The 15,871-nt window shown below is 50.6% G+C and overlaps 1 protein-coding gene across 6 annotated transcripts in view; it reads left to right on the plus strand.

Annotated features, from left to right (window-relative positions):
- Positions 1 to 15,871, plus strand: part of Rnf213 (ring finger protein 213) — a 97,469-nt gene that overhangs the window by 18,512 nt on the left and 63,086 nt on the right. For all 6 annotated transcript variants that reach the window (XM_006534633.4, XM_006534630.4, XM_006534631.4 and 3 more), the window contains 14 exons: positions 253 to 720; positions 952 to 1,065; positions 1,644 to 1,813; positions 2,261 to 2,416; positions 2,966 to 3,177; positions 5,871 to 6,154; positions 6,578 to 6,837; positions 7,986 to 8,183; positions 9,613 to 9,838; positions 10,712 to 10,767; positions 11,605 to 11,758; positions 12,853 to 13,017; positions 14,544 to 14,633; positions 15,695 to 15,817. In XM_006534633.4, the coding sequence (XP_006534696.1) occupies positions 253 to 720; positions 952 to 1,065; positions 1,644 to 1,813; positions 2,261 to 2,416; positions 2,966 to 3,177; positions 5,871 to 6,154; positions 6,578 to 6,837; positions 7,986 to 8,183; positions 9,613 to 9,838; positions 10,712 to 10,767; positions 11,605 to 11,758; positions 12,853 to 13,017; positions 14,544 to 14,633; positions 15,695 to 15,817 (2,676 nt within the window). The remainder of the gene's footprint in view (positions 1 to 252; positions 721 to 951; positions 1,066 to 1,643; positions 1,814 to 2,260; positions 2,417 to 2,965; positions 3,178 to 5,870; positions 6,155 to 6,577; positions 6,838 to 7,985; positions 8,184 to 9,612; positions 9,839 to 10,711; positions 10,768 to 11,604; positions 11,759 to 12,852; positions 13,018 to 14,543; positions 14,634 to 15,694; positions 15,818 to 15,871) is intronic.

A 15,871-nucleotide genomic window follows, 5' to 3' on the forward strand; every position in this document is an offset into this window, starting at 1 on the left:
GTCGGCTCAGTGGTTAAGAGCACTGTTCTTGCAGAGGACCCAGGCTCAATTCCCAGCACCCATGCTCGGGCACAGACATACATGCTGGCCAAACTGTCATAGATACAAAAGTGATAAAAAGAAGCTGCAGATGGGATAGGTCTAAGGCATGCTGGACAGCCAGCTCCGCCTGCTTGAGGGTTTGTACAGGAGCCTGGAGAGGAGTGCCGGGGTCATGGAGACTCTAAGGAGTAAACAAATATCTCTGTTTAGAGTAAAAAGGAGAAGAGGAGGAGGAAGAGACAGGGCACCATTTCTTCCTCAGAGGCACCTTCCTCTGGCCTCTGGAGTCTGGACATGCCTCCAAGTCCTGGATCTCACAACTCAGCCTTGCCCCAGAACCAAGCCCAGCAGGGTGGTGCGGCCAGCCAGCCTGGGCATCCCCTGGACACAGAGAACATGCCAATGGAGGATGGCTTCGTTCACACTGAGGGCAGCGGCAGCCCTCTGCAGGGTCAGGCTGCAGAACGCACCGACGCTCAGAGCAACCTTGCTCCCAGTGACCTTGCAGAAGTGAAGGACCTCAATACCTCTAAGCCCTCAGTGGACAAGGGCCTGCCCCTAGATGGGGGCCCAGCCCTTTCTGCGTTCAAAGGCCACCCTAAGATGACTGATGCTTCCCAGAAGGCTCCATTACCTGAATCTAAGGGGGAGACATCTGGACAAGAGAAGAAAGTGCCGGTGAGTGTGAAACAGACTGGAACATGGCAGCAGGGGATGGGGTACGGGGATGGGCTGTGTCTTGTGGGTCCAATGTCTCCACACTCCCTGGGACTTGCTCCTTGGACAGGGCAGGACAGGGCTCCCCTCTCAGTTACTTCCCTATGGCTGGTGCCTACTGAAGTCAGAGCCAGAGCATTTTGTATCATCGACACCATGACTCAAGGCTTGGATGGTTTCTGTTTCTTCCAGCCAATTGATGCTGCGGCCAGTCCGGTGAAGACAGCTGGGAAAGAAACAGGAGAGGATGTTCGGAAACCGAAACCCTCGCCTGTGAGCCCTGTAGCCTCCAAGCACGGAGACCAGGTAGAGGCTTGGCTTGCTAGGAGGTGTCCAGCAAGGAGGTGTCCACCTCGCAGGGCTCCTCTTGCGTCTTGTGTCAGCATGGCTTCCTCAACCTGTCATGACAGCCCAGTGTTTACGAGGATGTCATGTGCAAGGCAGAGCCTGTCTCCATGGAGCTCCCATGCCAGAGAGAAGCAGGAAGGAAGAAGTTCTCTGAGGAGACATGGGACCAGTCCTGGGAGGGTCCTGGGGGTATGCTGGTTGGTGTTCTGAGAGGAGGTAGCTCCCTCGGCTTCGGTGGCTGGGTGAGACCTGGGGAGGTACTGTGGGAGCAGGAACCAGAAGTGAGGGTTGAGCCATAGACCCTGGAAAGTGCCCTGACAGGGAATGGCACGGGCCAAGGTCCTAAGGTAGGATGTGGTGGGCCTGTTCTTAGAGATGAGGGATAGATGGGCTGTGGACAAGGTTGAAGAGTGGGGGGTTCCTGCGTGTCATGGTAAGCACACCAGAAGGCCCTGACAGGTTCTGAGCATGGATGGGCCCTGGCAGATGTGAGACACATATTGTCTTAAGCACTGGGACTTAATTGCTTGTTCTAGGAAGCTGAACTCAAAGGCAAGTTGGCCACCCCTGTTAGGAAAAGTAATGAAGGTGGCAACACCCAGCCAGAAGATCAGAGGAAGCCAGGAGAGGGCAGAAACTTTGCAGCAGCTGTGAAAACCCAGCAGGCGGCTGCACCCCAGCAGGCTGCTGCACCGGAGCCTACAAGGTAGGACGTGGGCCCTTGCAATATGCTTGTGTTGTGGCTCTGCCAGCTTCGTGCAGCTCCTGTCCCACTCAGCCTGCATCTCCTGTCAGTGCCCTCCTGGGACACCAGTCCTAAGTCACACGGCTGTCCTAGTCCACTACACCCCCACTGTCCCTAGCATGCTGGGGCTGGGTGGTGCCTCCTTTCTAGCTGGGAGAAGCAGTGGCTTGCTGTGTCAGTGTATCTGAGCCTGAATGGCTGGCACATGCACTTAGGCATGTTGACCCACAGCAGAGAAATTATGATGCTGTGTGTGCACATGTGTGTGTGCGTGCCTGCATTTGTGCACATGTATGTGTGTGTGTGTGTGTGTATGCCTGCATTTGTGCACATGTATGTGTGTGTGTATGCCTGCCTGCATGTGTGCATGCACTCTGGCAGCCAGTGTTTTCATCTTGTTCTTCCCAGTGCGTTTAACCCACGGGATACAGTCACTGTGTACTTCCACGCTATTGTCTCCCGTCACTTTGGATTCAATCCGGAGGAGCACAAAGTGTATGTCAGAGGCGGAGAAGGACTTGGGCAGAAAGGCTGGACTGATGCATGCGAGATGTACTGCACCCAGTGAGTATCTAGGGATTGGAGCTGCCGCTGACCCTCACAGGGCATCTGTCAGTGGTCATGTGACAAATGTTGTGTGTACTCCATCCACTCTTCCTTTGCTTTCTTCTTTTTCTTTTGTTTTGGTTTGCTTATTTGAAATACGGTCTCATTCTTCTGCCCTGGTTGGCCTGGAACTCACAATAATCCTCCTGCCTCATCAGCCTCCTGAGTTTGAGATCAGAGGTGTGGACCACCAAGATTGGTGGAAAATAAGTGTTTCTTTTTAAAATTTTTGAGACAGTGTTTTTCTATGTAGCTGTCCCGGAACTCACTCTGTAGACCAGGCTGGCCTCAGACTCACAGAGGCCAGCCTGCATCTGCCTCATGAGTGCTGAGATTAGAGGTGTGAGCCACCACTGCCCGGTTTGAAAATGAGTGTTTCAGTTTCCTTCTCCAGCATGCATTTCTTTTTGGGTTCTGGCTGGAAATGCCCTTAAAAATACTATAGCCTTGGGGCTGGGCTTCCATGACGTGTTCTCTGGTAAATTGCTATATTATGTTCCTCCACAGAGACCTGCATGACCTGGGATCTCTCGTCGAGGGCAAAATGGACATTCCCAGACAGAGCCTGGACAAACCCATCCCTTATAAGTATGTCATTCACCGTGGTGGCAGTAGCAAGGATACTGTGGAATATGAGTTCATCTATGAACAGGCACAGAAGAAAGGAGAACACGTGAATCGTTGTCTGCGAGTTGTCTCTACCTCCTTGGGCAATGGAGGTAAGCTGTCTGAGAACCCTGAGCCAGTCAACTCCCTGGCTGCTTGGGGAGCAGAAATCAGGGTTTGGGTCCTCTGCTTGGCCCTGGCCCCGCCTCTGGCTCTTTGAGTAAAGTTGCCTTTGCAAGCTGGTTTGACTTAACCCCCACCCCTTCCCCACCCCCATGTGAAGAAAGCAGGGAAATGGCTCCTGCTAGGAGGAGCTCTGTGGGACCAAGGGTGGGGCAGGAGGGGCAGTGATCTGACTTCCAGAACTGACAGAAGGTGGCTTTGAAGGTGCCGTTTCAGAGAAGGGCCAAGTCTTTCCCGTGTTTGTCACTTCTTTTCACTCCCATGTGGTGCTTCTCCGTCTTTATGCTGCTTCCATTTTGCTGGGGTTTTCAGAAGGTCCCTGTGTTCTTCAGCCTTGCACCCATGTGGGCCACAGAACCCTTGCTAAATTCCTTTCTTCTCCCTCTGTCAGAGGCCAGAGTCTTGAGTTATTTTACTACTCGGTTCATTGTTTGAGTTGATGAAGCAGTACTTGGTGTGGAGTGTGTGTGTGTGCGCGTGCGCGTGCATGTGCGAGAGTGTGTGTGTGTGAGTGCATGTGTGTGCACACGTGCGAGTGTGTGTGTGTGTGTGTGTGTGTGTGTGTGTGTTGGGAGGGCAGGGGAGACAGGTGGAGTCCCTGCTGAGCCTCTTCCCCAGCCTGTGGCTGTACTCAGTGTAGCCTTTGCTTTTTCTCAGTGCTGACAATGGAACTCAGGGTCTCAGCATTTTAAATAACTTTAAAAATATTTTATCACGTTTATTTGTGTGTGTGTGTGTTTCTGTGTATGTGTGTTTACACCACAAGAAGCCAGGCCATGCTTTTGGAGGTCAGAGGACAATTTATTAGGAGTGACAGCAGGGACCTTTATCAACTGAGTTGTCTCCACAGATCCCATAATTTAAAAAAATAAATGGCTTCTTAAGATCTATGTATTTATTTTATATGAGTAACTGTAGCTATTTTCAGATACTAGGAGAGGGCATGGGATCCCATTACAGATGGCTGTGAGGCACCATATGGTTGCTGGGAAGGGACCTCTGGAAGAGCAGTCAGTGCTCTTAACTGCTGAGCCATCTATCCAGCCCTCCCATAATTTTTTTTTAAAGACAAAATTTGACTATGTTACCCAGGCTGCTCTTTAAATTTTTGTTTCATTTTTTTTATTTTTTGAAAGACAGATTAATTTTTTATTTTGTGTGTGTGTACGTGTGTACGTGCGTGCATCTGTGAGTACTTATATATTACGGCGGGGGGGGGGGGGACGGGGGGGGGGGGCATGGCCAAGGTTAGCAGAGAGCCAAGTCAGACGATGTTGGCAAAGAGAACACAGTATTTCTCAGACACAGCCGCTTGAAGACTTGGGTCCCCTGAAACCTCTCTGGCAGCCCTGGATTTGGCTCTGCCATGCCCACTTCTGGACAAGGATACAAAACTAAACTTCCCTTTGTCCTTTCATTGGGGCCTCTGAGAAAGTCTTGGGTTGGGGTCGGTCTGGCTCCAATGTGTACATGTATGTGTATCTGTATCACATGTGTGCCCAGAAGCCAGAAAAGGGCATCAGATCCCCCAGAACTGGACATGCAGGCTGTTGTGAGCCATCGCGTGGGTGCTGGGAGCCGAACCACAGTCCTCTACTAGAGCAGCCAGCAAGCGCCCTTGTCTTTATTTTTTTTAAGATTGGCCTTGGCCGTATAGTCAAAGATCACTGGCATTGCTGGTGCCCTTCTTTCCTCCCGTGTGTATATGGTGCAGGCGATCTGGGGCTTTTATGTGCTAAAGCAGCCACTCTACCAGTGAGCTCCATGCCCAGTCCAGCCCAGGGTTCCCACTGCTGACTTTGGGCGCCACAGGTACATGCCTGTGCTAGCTGATCATGAGCACATCATATGGGTTTTCCCTTTGTCCTGCCTCTAGTTGTTGTTCTCTTACACTCTGCCTTCTAGGGGAGGCCAGGTTTCAGGGATTTAGAGCTCACTCATGTAAAATGAATGAAATATTCTGTCTGTATTAATTAATGCTGGGAGTTAATATGCTGTAGTTATTCCTTAACTGGCTAGTTCCCCAATAGCCACACAGAGACCTTTTAATATTTCAGAGCTGAGGCCTTACCTGGGCAGACTCTCAGCTAGGTCAGATAAGTCAACCTGACACCTAGCCCCGTCCAAGCTAGGTGGCTAGCCATACCCTCCAGGCCCATAGCTCCTCGTCTCCCAGTGACAAAGCCCTTCTTCTTTCTTCTTTCCAGAGTTCCTATCTCCCTCCTAGGAAGTCTGGCCACCTCTCTCTACTGCTCAATCACAGGCTTTAACTTGTTTTTTTTTGTTTTTGTTTTTGGTTTTTGGTTTTGGTTTTTCCAGACAGGGTTTCTCTGTGTAGCCTTGGCTGTCCTGGAACTCACTCTGTAGATCAGGCTGGCCTCAAACTCAGAAATCCACCTGCCTCTGCCTCCCAAGTGCTGGGATTAAAGGCATGCACCAGCACCGCCCGGCAGGCTTTAACTTTTTATTGACCAATTAACTTGGGAAGGAAGGTTTACATAGCAAAAGCTGGTGTGCCCCAATTCCCTCTTGGGGCAACCACATCTATTAGTTCAGAATTTCGCATTTGAATGCATTTAGCAGCACCAGGCCAACCCCAACACCCATCCTTCTGTCCCCTCAGACTGGCATCAGTATGATGACATAATCTGCATGAGGTCCACTGGGTTTTTCCAGCAAGCCAAGAACCGCATCCTCGATAGTACAAGAAAGGAACTGTTGAAAGGGAAGAAGCAGGCTGCTGTGGTCATGCTGGACCGCATCTTCAGCGTGCTCCAGCCCTGGAGTGACATCAACCTGCAGAGTTTCATGACTCAATTCCTGCAGTTTTACTCGGTGGTCCGAGAGCCCATGATTCATGATGGCCGTGCAAGGAAATGGACCAGTCTGCAATATGAGGAGAAAGAGGTACCCACTCCCCACTGGTACCAGCAGCTCTGGAGTAGACAGTGTCCCTTGACCAACTAGAGGCTAGTTGACCCCTGCACTGAGTGGGCTGAGTACAGATTGGGGGCAGGAGGAGGACCTTATGCCCTCTTCCTCAGGGGTTTCCTCTGTGCACCGCCTCCAGGATTTGTCTGATCTCTCAGAAAGGGCAGGCTCCTCTTTACACCTTCCCTACGCTGTGGTGTGGCTGTCTCTAGGATACCACCTCCGCACATTCCCGAGCTGCAGGCCTGGGACTGAGCACCTGTGTGCTTCAGTGGTGTAGAAGGGGAGAGGCAAGTGCTCCTGGGTGTGCTCCCTGCTCTGCTGTCTCTGTCCCTGGCACAGTCACCCCGCCTCTGAGTGTGCCCTCCATGTTCACACATCCTTCCCTCCTGGGACCAGGTTTGGACGAACCTGTGGGAGCACGTGAAAAAGCAGATGGCCCCATTCCTGGAAGGAAAGAGTGGGGAGTCTCTGCCTGCTGACTGCCCTGTGAGGAGTAAGCTGACGTTGGGCCTGAGCATCCTTTTCATGGTGGAAGCAGCTGAATTTACTGTACCCAAAAAGGACCTGGATTCGCTGTGCTATCTCCTCATTCCGAGTGCTGGCTCACCAGAAGCCCTCCACAGCGACCTGAGCCCTGTCCTCCGCATTCGTCAAAGGTATTTCCTCTTCCTTCCTTCCTTCCTTCCTTCCTTCCTTCCTTCCTTCCTTCCTTTCTTTCTCTCTTTTTTTTTTTTTTTTTTTTTTTTGAGACAGGGTAGCCCTGGCTGTCCTGGAACTCACTCTGTAGACCAGGCTGGCCTCGAACTCAGAAATCCGCCTGCCTCTGCCTCCCGAGTACTGGGATTAAAGGCGTGCCCGGCTCCTATTTATTTCTTATCTTATGTGTCTGGGTGATTCAACTGCATGTACATTTGCACACCATGTGTATGCCTGGTGCCTACAGTGGCTGGAAAAAGGTGTTGGATCTCCTGGAAATGGTTACAGACAGCTGTGAGCCCCGGATTCTCTGCAAGAGAAATAGTGCTCTTAGCTGTGGAGCCTTTTCTCCAGCCCCAGTATCATTACCTTTTTTTTTTTTTTTTTTTTTGTAAGTAGCCCAGGCTGCTCGGACTCATGAGATGTCTGCCCTAAACTTGCTGAGTGCTGGGCTTTGGGTGTGAGTTGGGCGTAATGGAGCTTTGGGTAGTGCATGTTGCATGTCTGTAGTCCCAGATGCCTGGCAGGCTGAGGTGGGAGAATCCTTTGAGCCCATGAATTTGAAGCCAGTCTAGGGGCAACCACATCTATTAGTTCAGAGTCAAGGAGTACAAGATGAGTTCTCAGTGCTTGCCCGGGCGTCTCAGCGTCCATGGAAGCCGGGATGGGTTTCCTGGGCTCCCCCTGGGCCACTCGGACTAGGAAGCTTGTTAACCCTGCTGGGTCACAGCACATTTGGAGGTGACCCCCCTCCCCCTCAAGCACAGTGACCCCAGCTTGGGCTTTCACAGCATCCCTTGAGGCTGGTTTGATAAGACTTGAAAGTCACATCAGGCGGCCTTCCCTGGGCAGCCCTTGCATGGCTTCCTGTGTTTTAGACATTCTCTCAGCTGTGAAGTGTAGGAGAGGACTCTGGTAGGAATCTGCTCTGGGGATTCCTTGAGGGTTGCTTTAGGAGTGGGGCTGGAATAACCTGACTTTCTTATGACAGAACCATCTCCTGGTGTGGACCCTGTCCAGTCATGCACAGTGTACCTTGGGCTCTGCAGGTGGTGGTCATAGACCACTGGGCCATCCTCCCCGCACCGACTCCTTCATTCCCTTCTAGATGGCGTATATACTTGACAAACCTATGCCTCAGGTGCATAGACGAGAGATGTGACCGTTGGCTGGGTATCTTACCCCTCCTGCACACCTGCATGCAGAAGTCTCCACCCAAGAAGAACTCCAAGAGCCAGCCCGAGGACACCTGGGCAGGCCTTGAAGGAATCTCCTTCTCAGAGTTTCGGGACAAAGCACCCACTAGGTAAGCTGAAGAGCTGCACCTCTGACACCAATCCCAGATCCCCAGGCTGCACGCACACTGACCCTGTTCCCACCCCCGAGGACAGCAGGAACGAGGGTCCTTTAGCATCAACATAGTTACGAAGAACAATTTGGCCGTCAGCAGCCCAGAGCTGGGGGTGGCGTACATTTCAGTGCCAATGACAACATGGGTGCTTTGTGTGCTTTAGGACCTGCTGAAGCCTTCACTCCTAGCACCTGGGAGGCGGAGGCAGAGGCAGAGGCAGGGGCCAGGGGCCAGGGGCCAGGGGCCAGGGGCCAGGGGCCAGGGGCCAGAGGCAGGTGGATCTCTGGGGGCGAGGCCACCCTGGAATACAGAGTGCGTACCAGGACAGCTAGAGACATGCAGAGAAACCCCGTCTTGAGAAACAACAAAACAATCAAACAAAAAGAGTTCCATAGGAAAATTAGATTCAAGGCATCAAATCTATACTTTTTTCTTTTGCGAGCATGCACGTGCATGCATGCATTAAGTTCATATATCATCTGGTAAGTTTATGGAAGTGGGGGTAGAATTTGAAGTTTCTGAGAAGCCTTGACACTAAATAGAACTTAGAAGAAAATGTATTTTTACAACATCTCCCCCGACCTGTTAGGAAGCACCATCACTGCTGCCGCCGCCTTGCACTTGGATCCTTATTTTCAGAAATCTTCCAATTTCCATAAGTTACTGAGTATAGGTTATTTGATAAAACAGAAGGTAAGACCTCAAGTGATCCTGAGCACAGTCAACTGTTAACCCCACTTAGCCTTGCAGATCCCTGGTTAGGGATGGGTGTGACTCAGAGAGTGACAAACAGCGTCTGTACTCTGTGTGGGAGGTGGCCAGCGGCACAGTGGAGAGTAGCATTATGGAGGAAGTCCCACGACCCCTGCCATGATGCCCAGGGTACCATCTGCAGCTGCTGTCTTTCCCAGAACTTTAGGAATAACAGCGGCATGTTGTGCTGTGGGGCATCATGGTGAACCTTGGCCTCTGGGGTGGTGGCTTTGGTGGAGTCTTGGGTAGAAACGTGTACAGGGGTCAGGACTATGACCAGCTTACAGTGTGTGGTGACATCCAGTGGTGGTGGTGTGGGGCTAAGAACCAAGACAGTTGTTGGATTGGATCCTGATGCAGGCTGACCACAGCGACAGGGATGAGCAGTCACCCTGGGCTCTTGGGTCTCAGTTTCTGCCAACTGAATCCACACAAAGCTTGCCGCTCCATCCAGTTCTGCCCCTGATATGGTACAGGATGAAGCAGAGAGCCCCTCATGGTCTGGAAGGAATCATCCAGTCTTCAGGGGTACCTTGACTTTCGTTTCCCACAAAGCATTGCAACCCTTTAGATCAGAGCCTGCTGTCCTGACTGCTGCCGTCTCACCGTGCCGTGTGTTGCCTTTCCCCAGGAGCCAGCCCCTCCAGTTCATGCAGAGTAAGATGGCCCTGCTGCGCGTGGATGAGTACCTCTTCCGCTCCTGGCTCAGCGTGGTCCCTCTTGAAAGCTTATCTTCCTACTTGGAGAACTCCATAGACTACCTGAGTGATGTGCCCGTGAGGGTCCTGGACTGTTTGCAAGGGATTTCATACCGTCTTCCAGGGCTAAGGAAGATCTCAAACCAGAACATGAAGAAGGTGTGTTGTGGGGACAGGTTAGCAAGTGCTGGCTTAGGAAGAACAGGTTAACTGCCACAGGGCGGGGAGCACTCAGTGTTAGAGCAAAAGCCCGAGTCTCATCCTCAGCACCACAAGCCCAAGGAAAGAGAGGTGAGTGAGGGAGGAGTGAAAACACACACACACACACACACACACACACGAGAGGGGTGGGGTGGGGGTGGTGGTGGCGTGTAGATTTAGTCAGATGTAATGACGTTGGTTCTGCTAGGTGTGGTGATGTTTCCTGTGGGCAAAGGCTAGTTTGCCTGAGTTTATCAATAGCTTTTTCAACTTCTATCTTAATTTCTTTAAACAGCTGTGCTTGGTGGAACTCTAAGGCAGGGTGGGTGTGACCTGAGACACACAGAGAACATGGATCTATCAGGCTGGGTGATGGTCCATTTGGTAAAGTGCCTGCCTGCCACACAAGCTTGAGGATCTGAATGAATGGAACCACACTGACTCCCAGCACACTGTGGCCTGCACTTACAGGGGCCAGATCCTTGCTTACTGTCCAGCCACTTAACTGGTGATTTCCAAGCCAATGAGAGATGCTGTCTCAGAAGCAAATGGATGGCTTCTGAGCAAACACAGTCTACTACACACGTGTGAAAACACACACACACACACACACACACACACACACACACACACACACACACACACACACACAGGTATGCTCAGAAGACAGAAAGCCTTGTGATTTTGTATTGTGACTTTACTAATGTGAGGCAGAAGCGTAGCTGTTTGGAATCAGTGCTCTGTGTGTCCAGAGGCCTTTCTTTTCTTGGCTCAATCTCCACAAACACAGCCACGTCAAGATTACATCCTCCCTTCTCTTCACTGTCTTAGGATGTCGAGAACGTCTTTAAAATGCTGATGCACCTTGTGGACATTTATCAGCACAGGTAAGTAGAGAGGCCAAAGGCAGCTTTGTTTTCCACACAGCTCTGGGAGGAATGGTGGCTGTCCCTGCTGGCCACAGCTTCCTGCACACATGCTGCCTCACTGGGGAGATTGCAAACCAACACCACGCTTTCCAAGCCATGAAGCGCTGTGTGTCCAGCTCTGGCTGATCAAGGTTTGCCCCTGCTCCATTTGCTGTGTGTCCCTTCACGGTACTTCCCGAGTCCTGGCTTCCATCTGGAGGCAATCAGGCGTTTGGAGAAGTCAAACGTGATCGTATGACTTCCTGTTCCCCTGGCTCTGACCAGGAGCCGAGCACAGGCAGTTGGAGGAAGGGTGAGTTCTCTCTCACTGTTTGAGGGCTACAGTCCACACCGGTGGGGAAGCCCTGTCAGGGGAGCAGGAAGCAGGTCTCGAGCTGCATCTGAAGTCAGGAAGTGGGGAGAGACCAGTGCTGATGGTCAGATCTTTTTCTGCCTTGACTTCAGCCTGCAGCTGCCATGAGTTGGAGTCACAGACATTTGTTCTGTGGGGACCCAGACTTTAAGTCCTCCGATAGTACAGCAAGTGCTTTTGACTACTGAGCCCTTTCTCCAGCCTCCACCCCCTTTTTCTTTTGCAAACTGAGGATTGAAACCCAGCATGTCAGGCATGCTGAGTAGTTAAACCCCTGCTTGCCCCGTGTGCAAACACACTCAGTAAACACGAACCAGCACGTGTAGGCCAGGAGACACCCCACACAGAGGACCCGCTCTTTTTAATTTAACCTTTTTCTTCCCCTCTTCGCTATTCTCATTTCTCACCTATTTCAATGATTTCTCTGTACTTTTTTTGGGTAGGATCTTTGGGGAGAACCTGCTACAGATCTACTTGACTGAGTGTTTGACCCTCCATGAAACTGTCTGCAACATCACAGCTAACCACCAGTTCTTTGAGATTCCTGCCCTGTCTGCTGAGCTTATCTGTAAACTGCTTGAGCTCAGTCCTCCAGGGGTGAGTGGGACTTGTTCGTCTGACACTGTATTGGAGGCGTAGGCTTCCGGTAACCTCAATTTGAAAGGGAATCCGAGCTGATTCAGCCATGAGGGAGTTGACTGAGGCTCTCTGTTCCAGCTGAGCTCTCTCTGGGCTGGAGGCAGTTCTGGGGCTTGGGTTGGAGGGAGGGAGGGAGGTGGTAGGCCAGGCTTCTGATGTCCAAGGGCAAGCTAAAGAGCAGAACCCCACTGTTAACTGGGTACTTCTTTCCCACTGTTGACAGAACACACTGGGGACCATCCTACCCTGAGCACAGGTCCACTCCTTGTTTTCCCCTTGGGAACTTTAAGTTAAACTGAAGAGCAAAATTGGTGTCCCTAGAGGTGGCCCAGTACACCTGCACCTTCACCAGCTTGCAGTCCTTTGTGCTTGCCGGAGAGAGCTGCATTCCGTGGCTGCCTCGTCAGATCTTCCTACCTCTCTTTGAACTTGATTTTTTTTTTTTTTTTTTTTTTTGGTTTTTTGAGACAGGGTTTCTCTGTGTAGCCCTGGCTGTTCTGGAACTCACTCTGTAGACTAGGCTGGCCTCGAACTCAGAAGTCCACCTGCCTCTGCTGGGCGCCACCACGCCCGGCTTCTGAACTTGATTCTTCTTGTCACCTTCAGTTGCCTTGTGCAGCTGAGATAGTGTTCTCTCATTGTTGTGGGTCACTCCCCCACCTGAGTCTGTGCGCCTCCATTTGGAAATGCTAGCGGACTTTTTCACTGTCTTTTCACTGACTTTCTTCACAAACACAACTCTGACTTTATCGATGGGAGATAGATAGTTAAATGTATATTTTAATGTTATTCCTTTTAGTTTTTCTTTACAAAATTTATACTGCGTGTATGTATGCATGTATGTGCATTTGCATGTGCACGCATGAGTGTATGTGAGAAAGACCCAGACAGAGACAGAGACACAGAGCCCACACCATGGTCTGGGTCTGGAAGTCAGGACTACTTGTAAGAGTCAATTTTCTCCTTCCATCCTATGGGTTCTGGGGATCAGACTCAGGTCTTCTGGATCGATGGTGACTATAGATTTTGTAATCCCTCTCTTGTGTCTACAGCATACTGACGAGGGGCTGCCCGAAAAATCTTACGAAGACTTGGTGACAAGCACCCTTCAGGAGGCCCTGGCCACCACGAGAAACTGGCTGCGCAGCTTGTTTAAAAGTCGCATGCTCTCCATTAGCTCAGCCTATGTCCGACTTACCTATTCTGAAGAGATGGCGGTAAGCCTTCCCGGGAGCTACAAAGCTGCCAAAGGCATATAGGTGTGGACATAGGGGACTGGGGACCATCCCTACTGATCAAGGGCTGTGATCATGGCCTGAACTCTAGCCAGGGAGTTCCTTCTGTAAAGAAGGGACCTTGACAACCCATGGCCTGATGGGAAGTGATGCTGGGCCTGGCTGGTCCCTTTGCTGTGAGGTGATGGAGATACAGTGTCAGGAATGCTGCTTACAGCTGGGGATGTGGGAGGCCATGTTGGAGCTGTAAGCTAGGTGTGTGACATGGAAATGGATGGCAGAGGGTAGAAAGGAAGTTCTTCTGTGGGGAAATAGTCAGATGTGCCCGCAGAAAGGCTGAGAGGCTACGGTCCTGCAGAGATGGGCTTGGGTTTGGGCACTTGCTGGGTTCATCACCCGGAAGTGTTCCAGAAGCACATGGTGCCTGCGGCTAATATGACAGTCACAGGTATGAAAGGCTCATCCCGAGCTGGCAAAAGGAAACGTGCAGAAAAAATAGAGACCCTCTACCCAAAGCCTGGAGATTAGGTTTTAGTCAGTTTTTCAGTCCTGACACTTGTGTAAGATGTGACCAAGGACTGGGGAATCAGGTAGAGTCCTGTGGCTGTCCCGGCTATCTCGGCAGCACCGTGTAATGCAAAAGTGACTGTATTTTGAAAAGAATATACTGAAGGCTTTCTAATATCTAATTAGAAAGTGCATAAGTGGAGTGAGCTTATCTGTACTTTTGTTTTTTAATTCTCTTAGTGGCAGGGTTTTTGTTTGTTTGTTTGTTTTGTCTGTTTTTGGTTTTGTTTTTTGTTTATTTATTTTTTTGTTTTTTCGCGACAGGGTTTCTCTGTGTAGCCCTGGCTGTCCTGGAACTCACTCTGTAGACCAGGCTGGCCTCAAACTCAGAAATCCGCCTGCCTCTGCCTCCCAGGTGCTGGGATCAAAGGCGTGCGCCTCCACTGCCTGGCTTTGTTTTTTTTTTTTTTAAGTCATAACTGTTCTGGAATTTGCTATGTAGCCCAGATTGGCCTTGAACTCACAGAGATTCTCCTGCCTCTGCTTCCCCAGCACGGGGAGTAAAGGTGGGTGCCATCACACCCAGTGTTCTGTATTCTTTTATGGTAGACACATGTATCTGCTCGTGTCCCTGTCTGAAACTTTTCAGAATGAGCATTGGGGGAGACCCTTTCTAAACAAAGAGCAGTGACACACTGGGAGGGTGGTGGTGGCCCTGACACACCAGTGACATAGTTCAACAGTGACAGTGAGGATCTGAGAGCCGTATTGTTCTTGAGGCCTGGTGTTCTTAGCTCTTTATACTGCTATAATAGCATGCATCTGCCTTTCCTCTCAAGACAGGGTCTTCCTGTGGTGTCCAGGTCAGCCTCAAGCTCTTGGACTTCAGTGATCTTCCTGCTTCCAATCCCCACGTATGCAGGGCCACAGATTGGCATACTGTGCCTGGCTGTCAGTTTGCTTTACTTTTCTACCTTGTGGATGTCACTCTAATTTTGCAGGTATGGCGACGGCTGGTGGAGATCGGCTTCCCAGAGAAGCATGGCTGGAAGGGATCATTGCTGGGAGACATGGAAGGGAGGCTCAAGCAGGTACCTGACGTCAGGGCACTCTTCCTGGGAGACAAAGGATTGTAGAGGAGGCCAGCCACCTAACGTATACAGCAGTTGTGAGTGGTGCACTTGAGTGTCAAGGCTCATGGTGGTGAGGCAGGGAGGCAGCCATGACTTTAGACATGTTTCTGATTTGGTCACTGACTTTTGATTCCAGAAGAACAAATGTCAAAGTTCTTTTGTGATGGCCTTAGAAGACTAAGGACAGGGTTTTGTCATGATGGAGATCCTAGTCATATACAGGGAAGTCCTCTTGCACTCTTGCAGACACTGCATTGGGCAGTTAATAGAAACAGCTTCAATGGAGGGACGGACGGACACACACACACACACACACACACACACACACACACACACGTTCTTCAGTGTGAATAATGAAGGCTTCTGACATGGAAAATCAGTTTTTAGTTTTTTAAAGATTTATTTTTTTTAAAGATATACACATACACACACACACACACACACACACACACACATTACATATATATATGAGTACAGTGTAGCTGACTTCAGAGACACCAGAAGAGGGCATCAGATCCCATTACAGATGGTTGTGAGCTACCATGTGGTTACTGGGAATTGAACTCAGGACCTCTGGAAGAGCAGTCAATGTTCTTAACCGCTGAGCCATCTCTCCAACCCTTGAAAATCATTTTTTATATTATAATGAATGTTTTATCCAAATCTTAGGAAAATGGCTTACATTTTAAAATATACCTGTTTTTACAAGCACTGGTGCTGGCAGGTTTTTTCTTTGTGCAGAGTGGGACAAAGGGCTCTACAAGTTTTGGGTTTTTGAAATGGCCTCACTCTATTCCAGGCTGGCTTCAAGCTCCCAGCAATTCCTCTTGCTGTGCCCTCTCAGGTGCTGGGACAGCAGGCCAGAGCCACCATGTGGCGCTACAGACACTCTTTTCCTTGGATAGCTTGTGAACTTGCACAGTATGTGTGCTCACAGAGACAGTGAAGACCCAGGGTGTTCCCCTGGGGTGTAGAAGTGAGGTACCCCGCAGCCCTCATTCCTCCCTCCTTGTCTGCAGGAGCCTCCCCGTTTGCAGATCTCCTTCTTCTGCAGCAGTCAGTGTCGTGACGGAGGACTCCATGACAGTGTTTCGAGGAGCTTTGAGAAGTGTGTCATCGAGGCTGTGAGCTCTGCCTGCCAGGTCACTAGCCTTTCCTGCATGGGTTTACAGGGGGTTTCTGATGTGGCCTGTCAA

The sequence above is a fragment of the Mus musculus genome, chromosome 11, assembly GCF_000001635.26.
Source record: "Mus musculus strain C57BL/6J chromosome 11, GRCm38.p6 C57BL/6J".
Classification (NCBI taxonomy): Eukaryota; Metazoa; Chordata; class Mammalia; order Rodentia; family Muridae; genus Mus; species Mus musculus.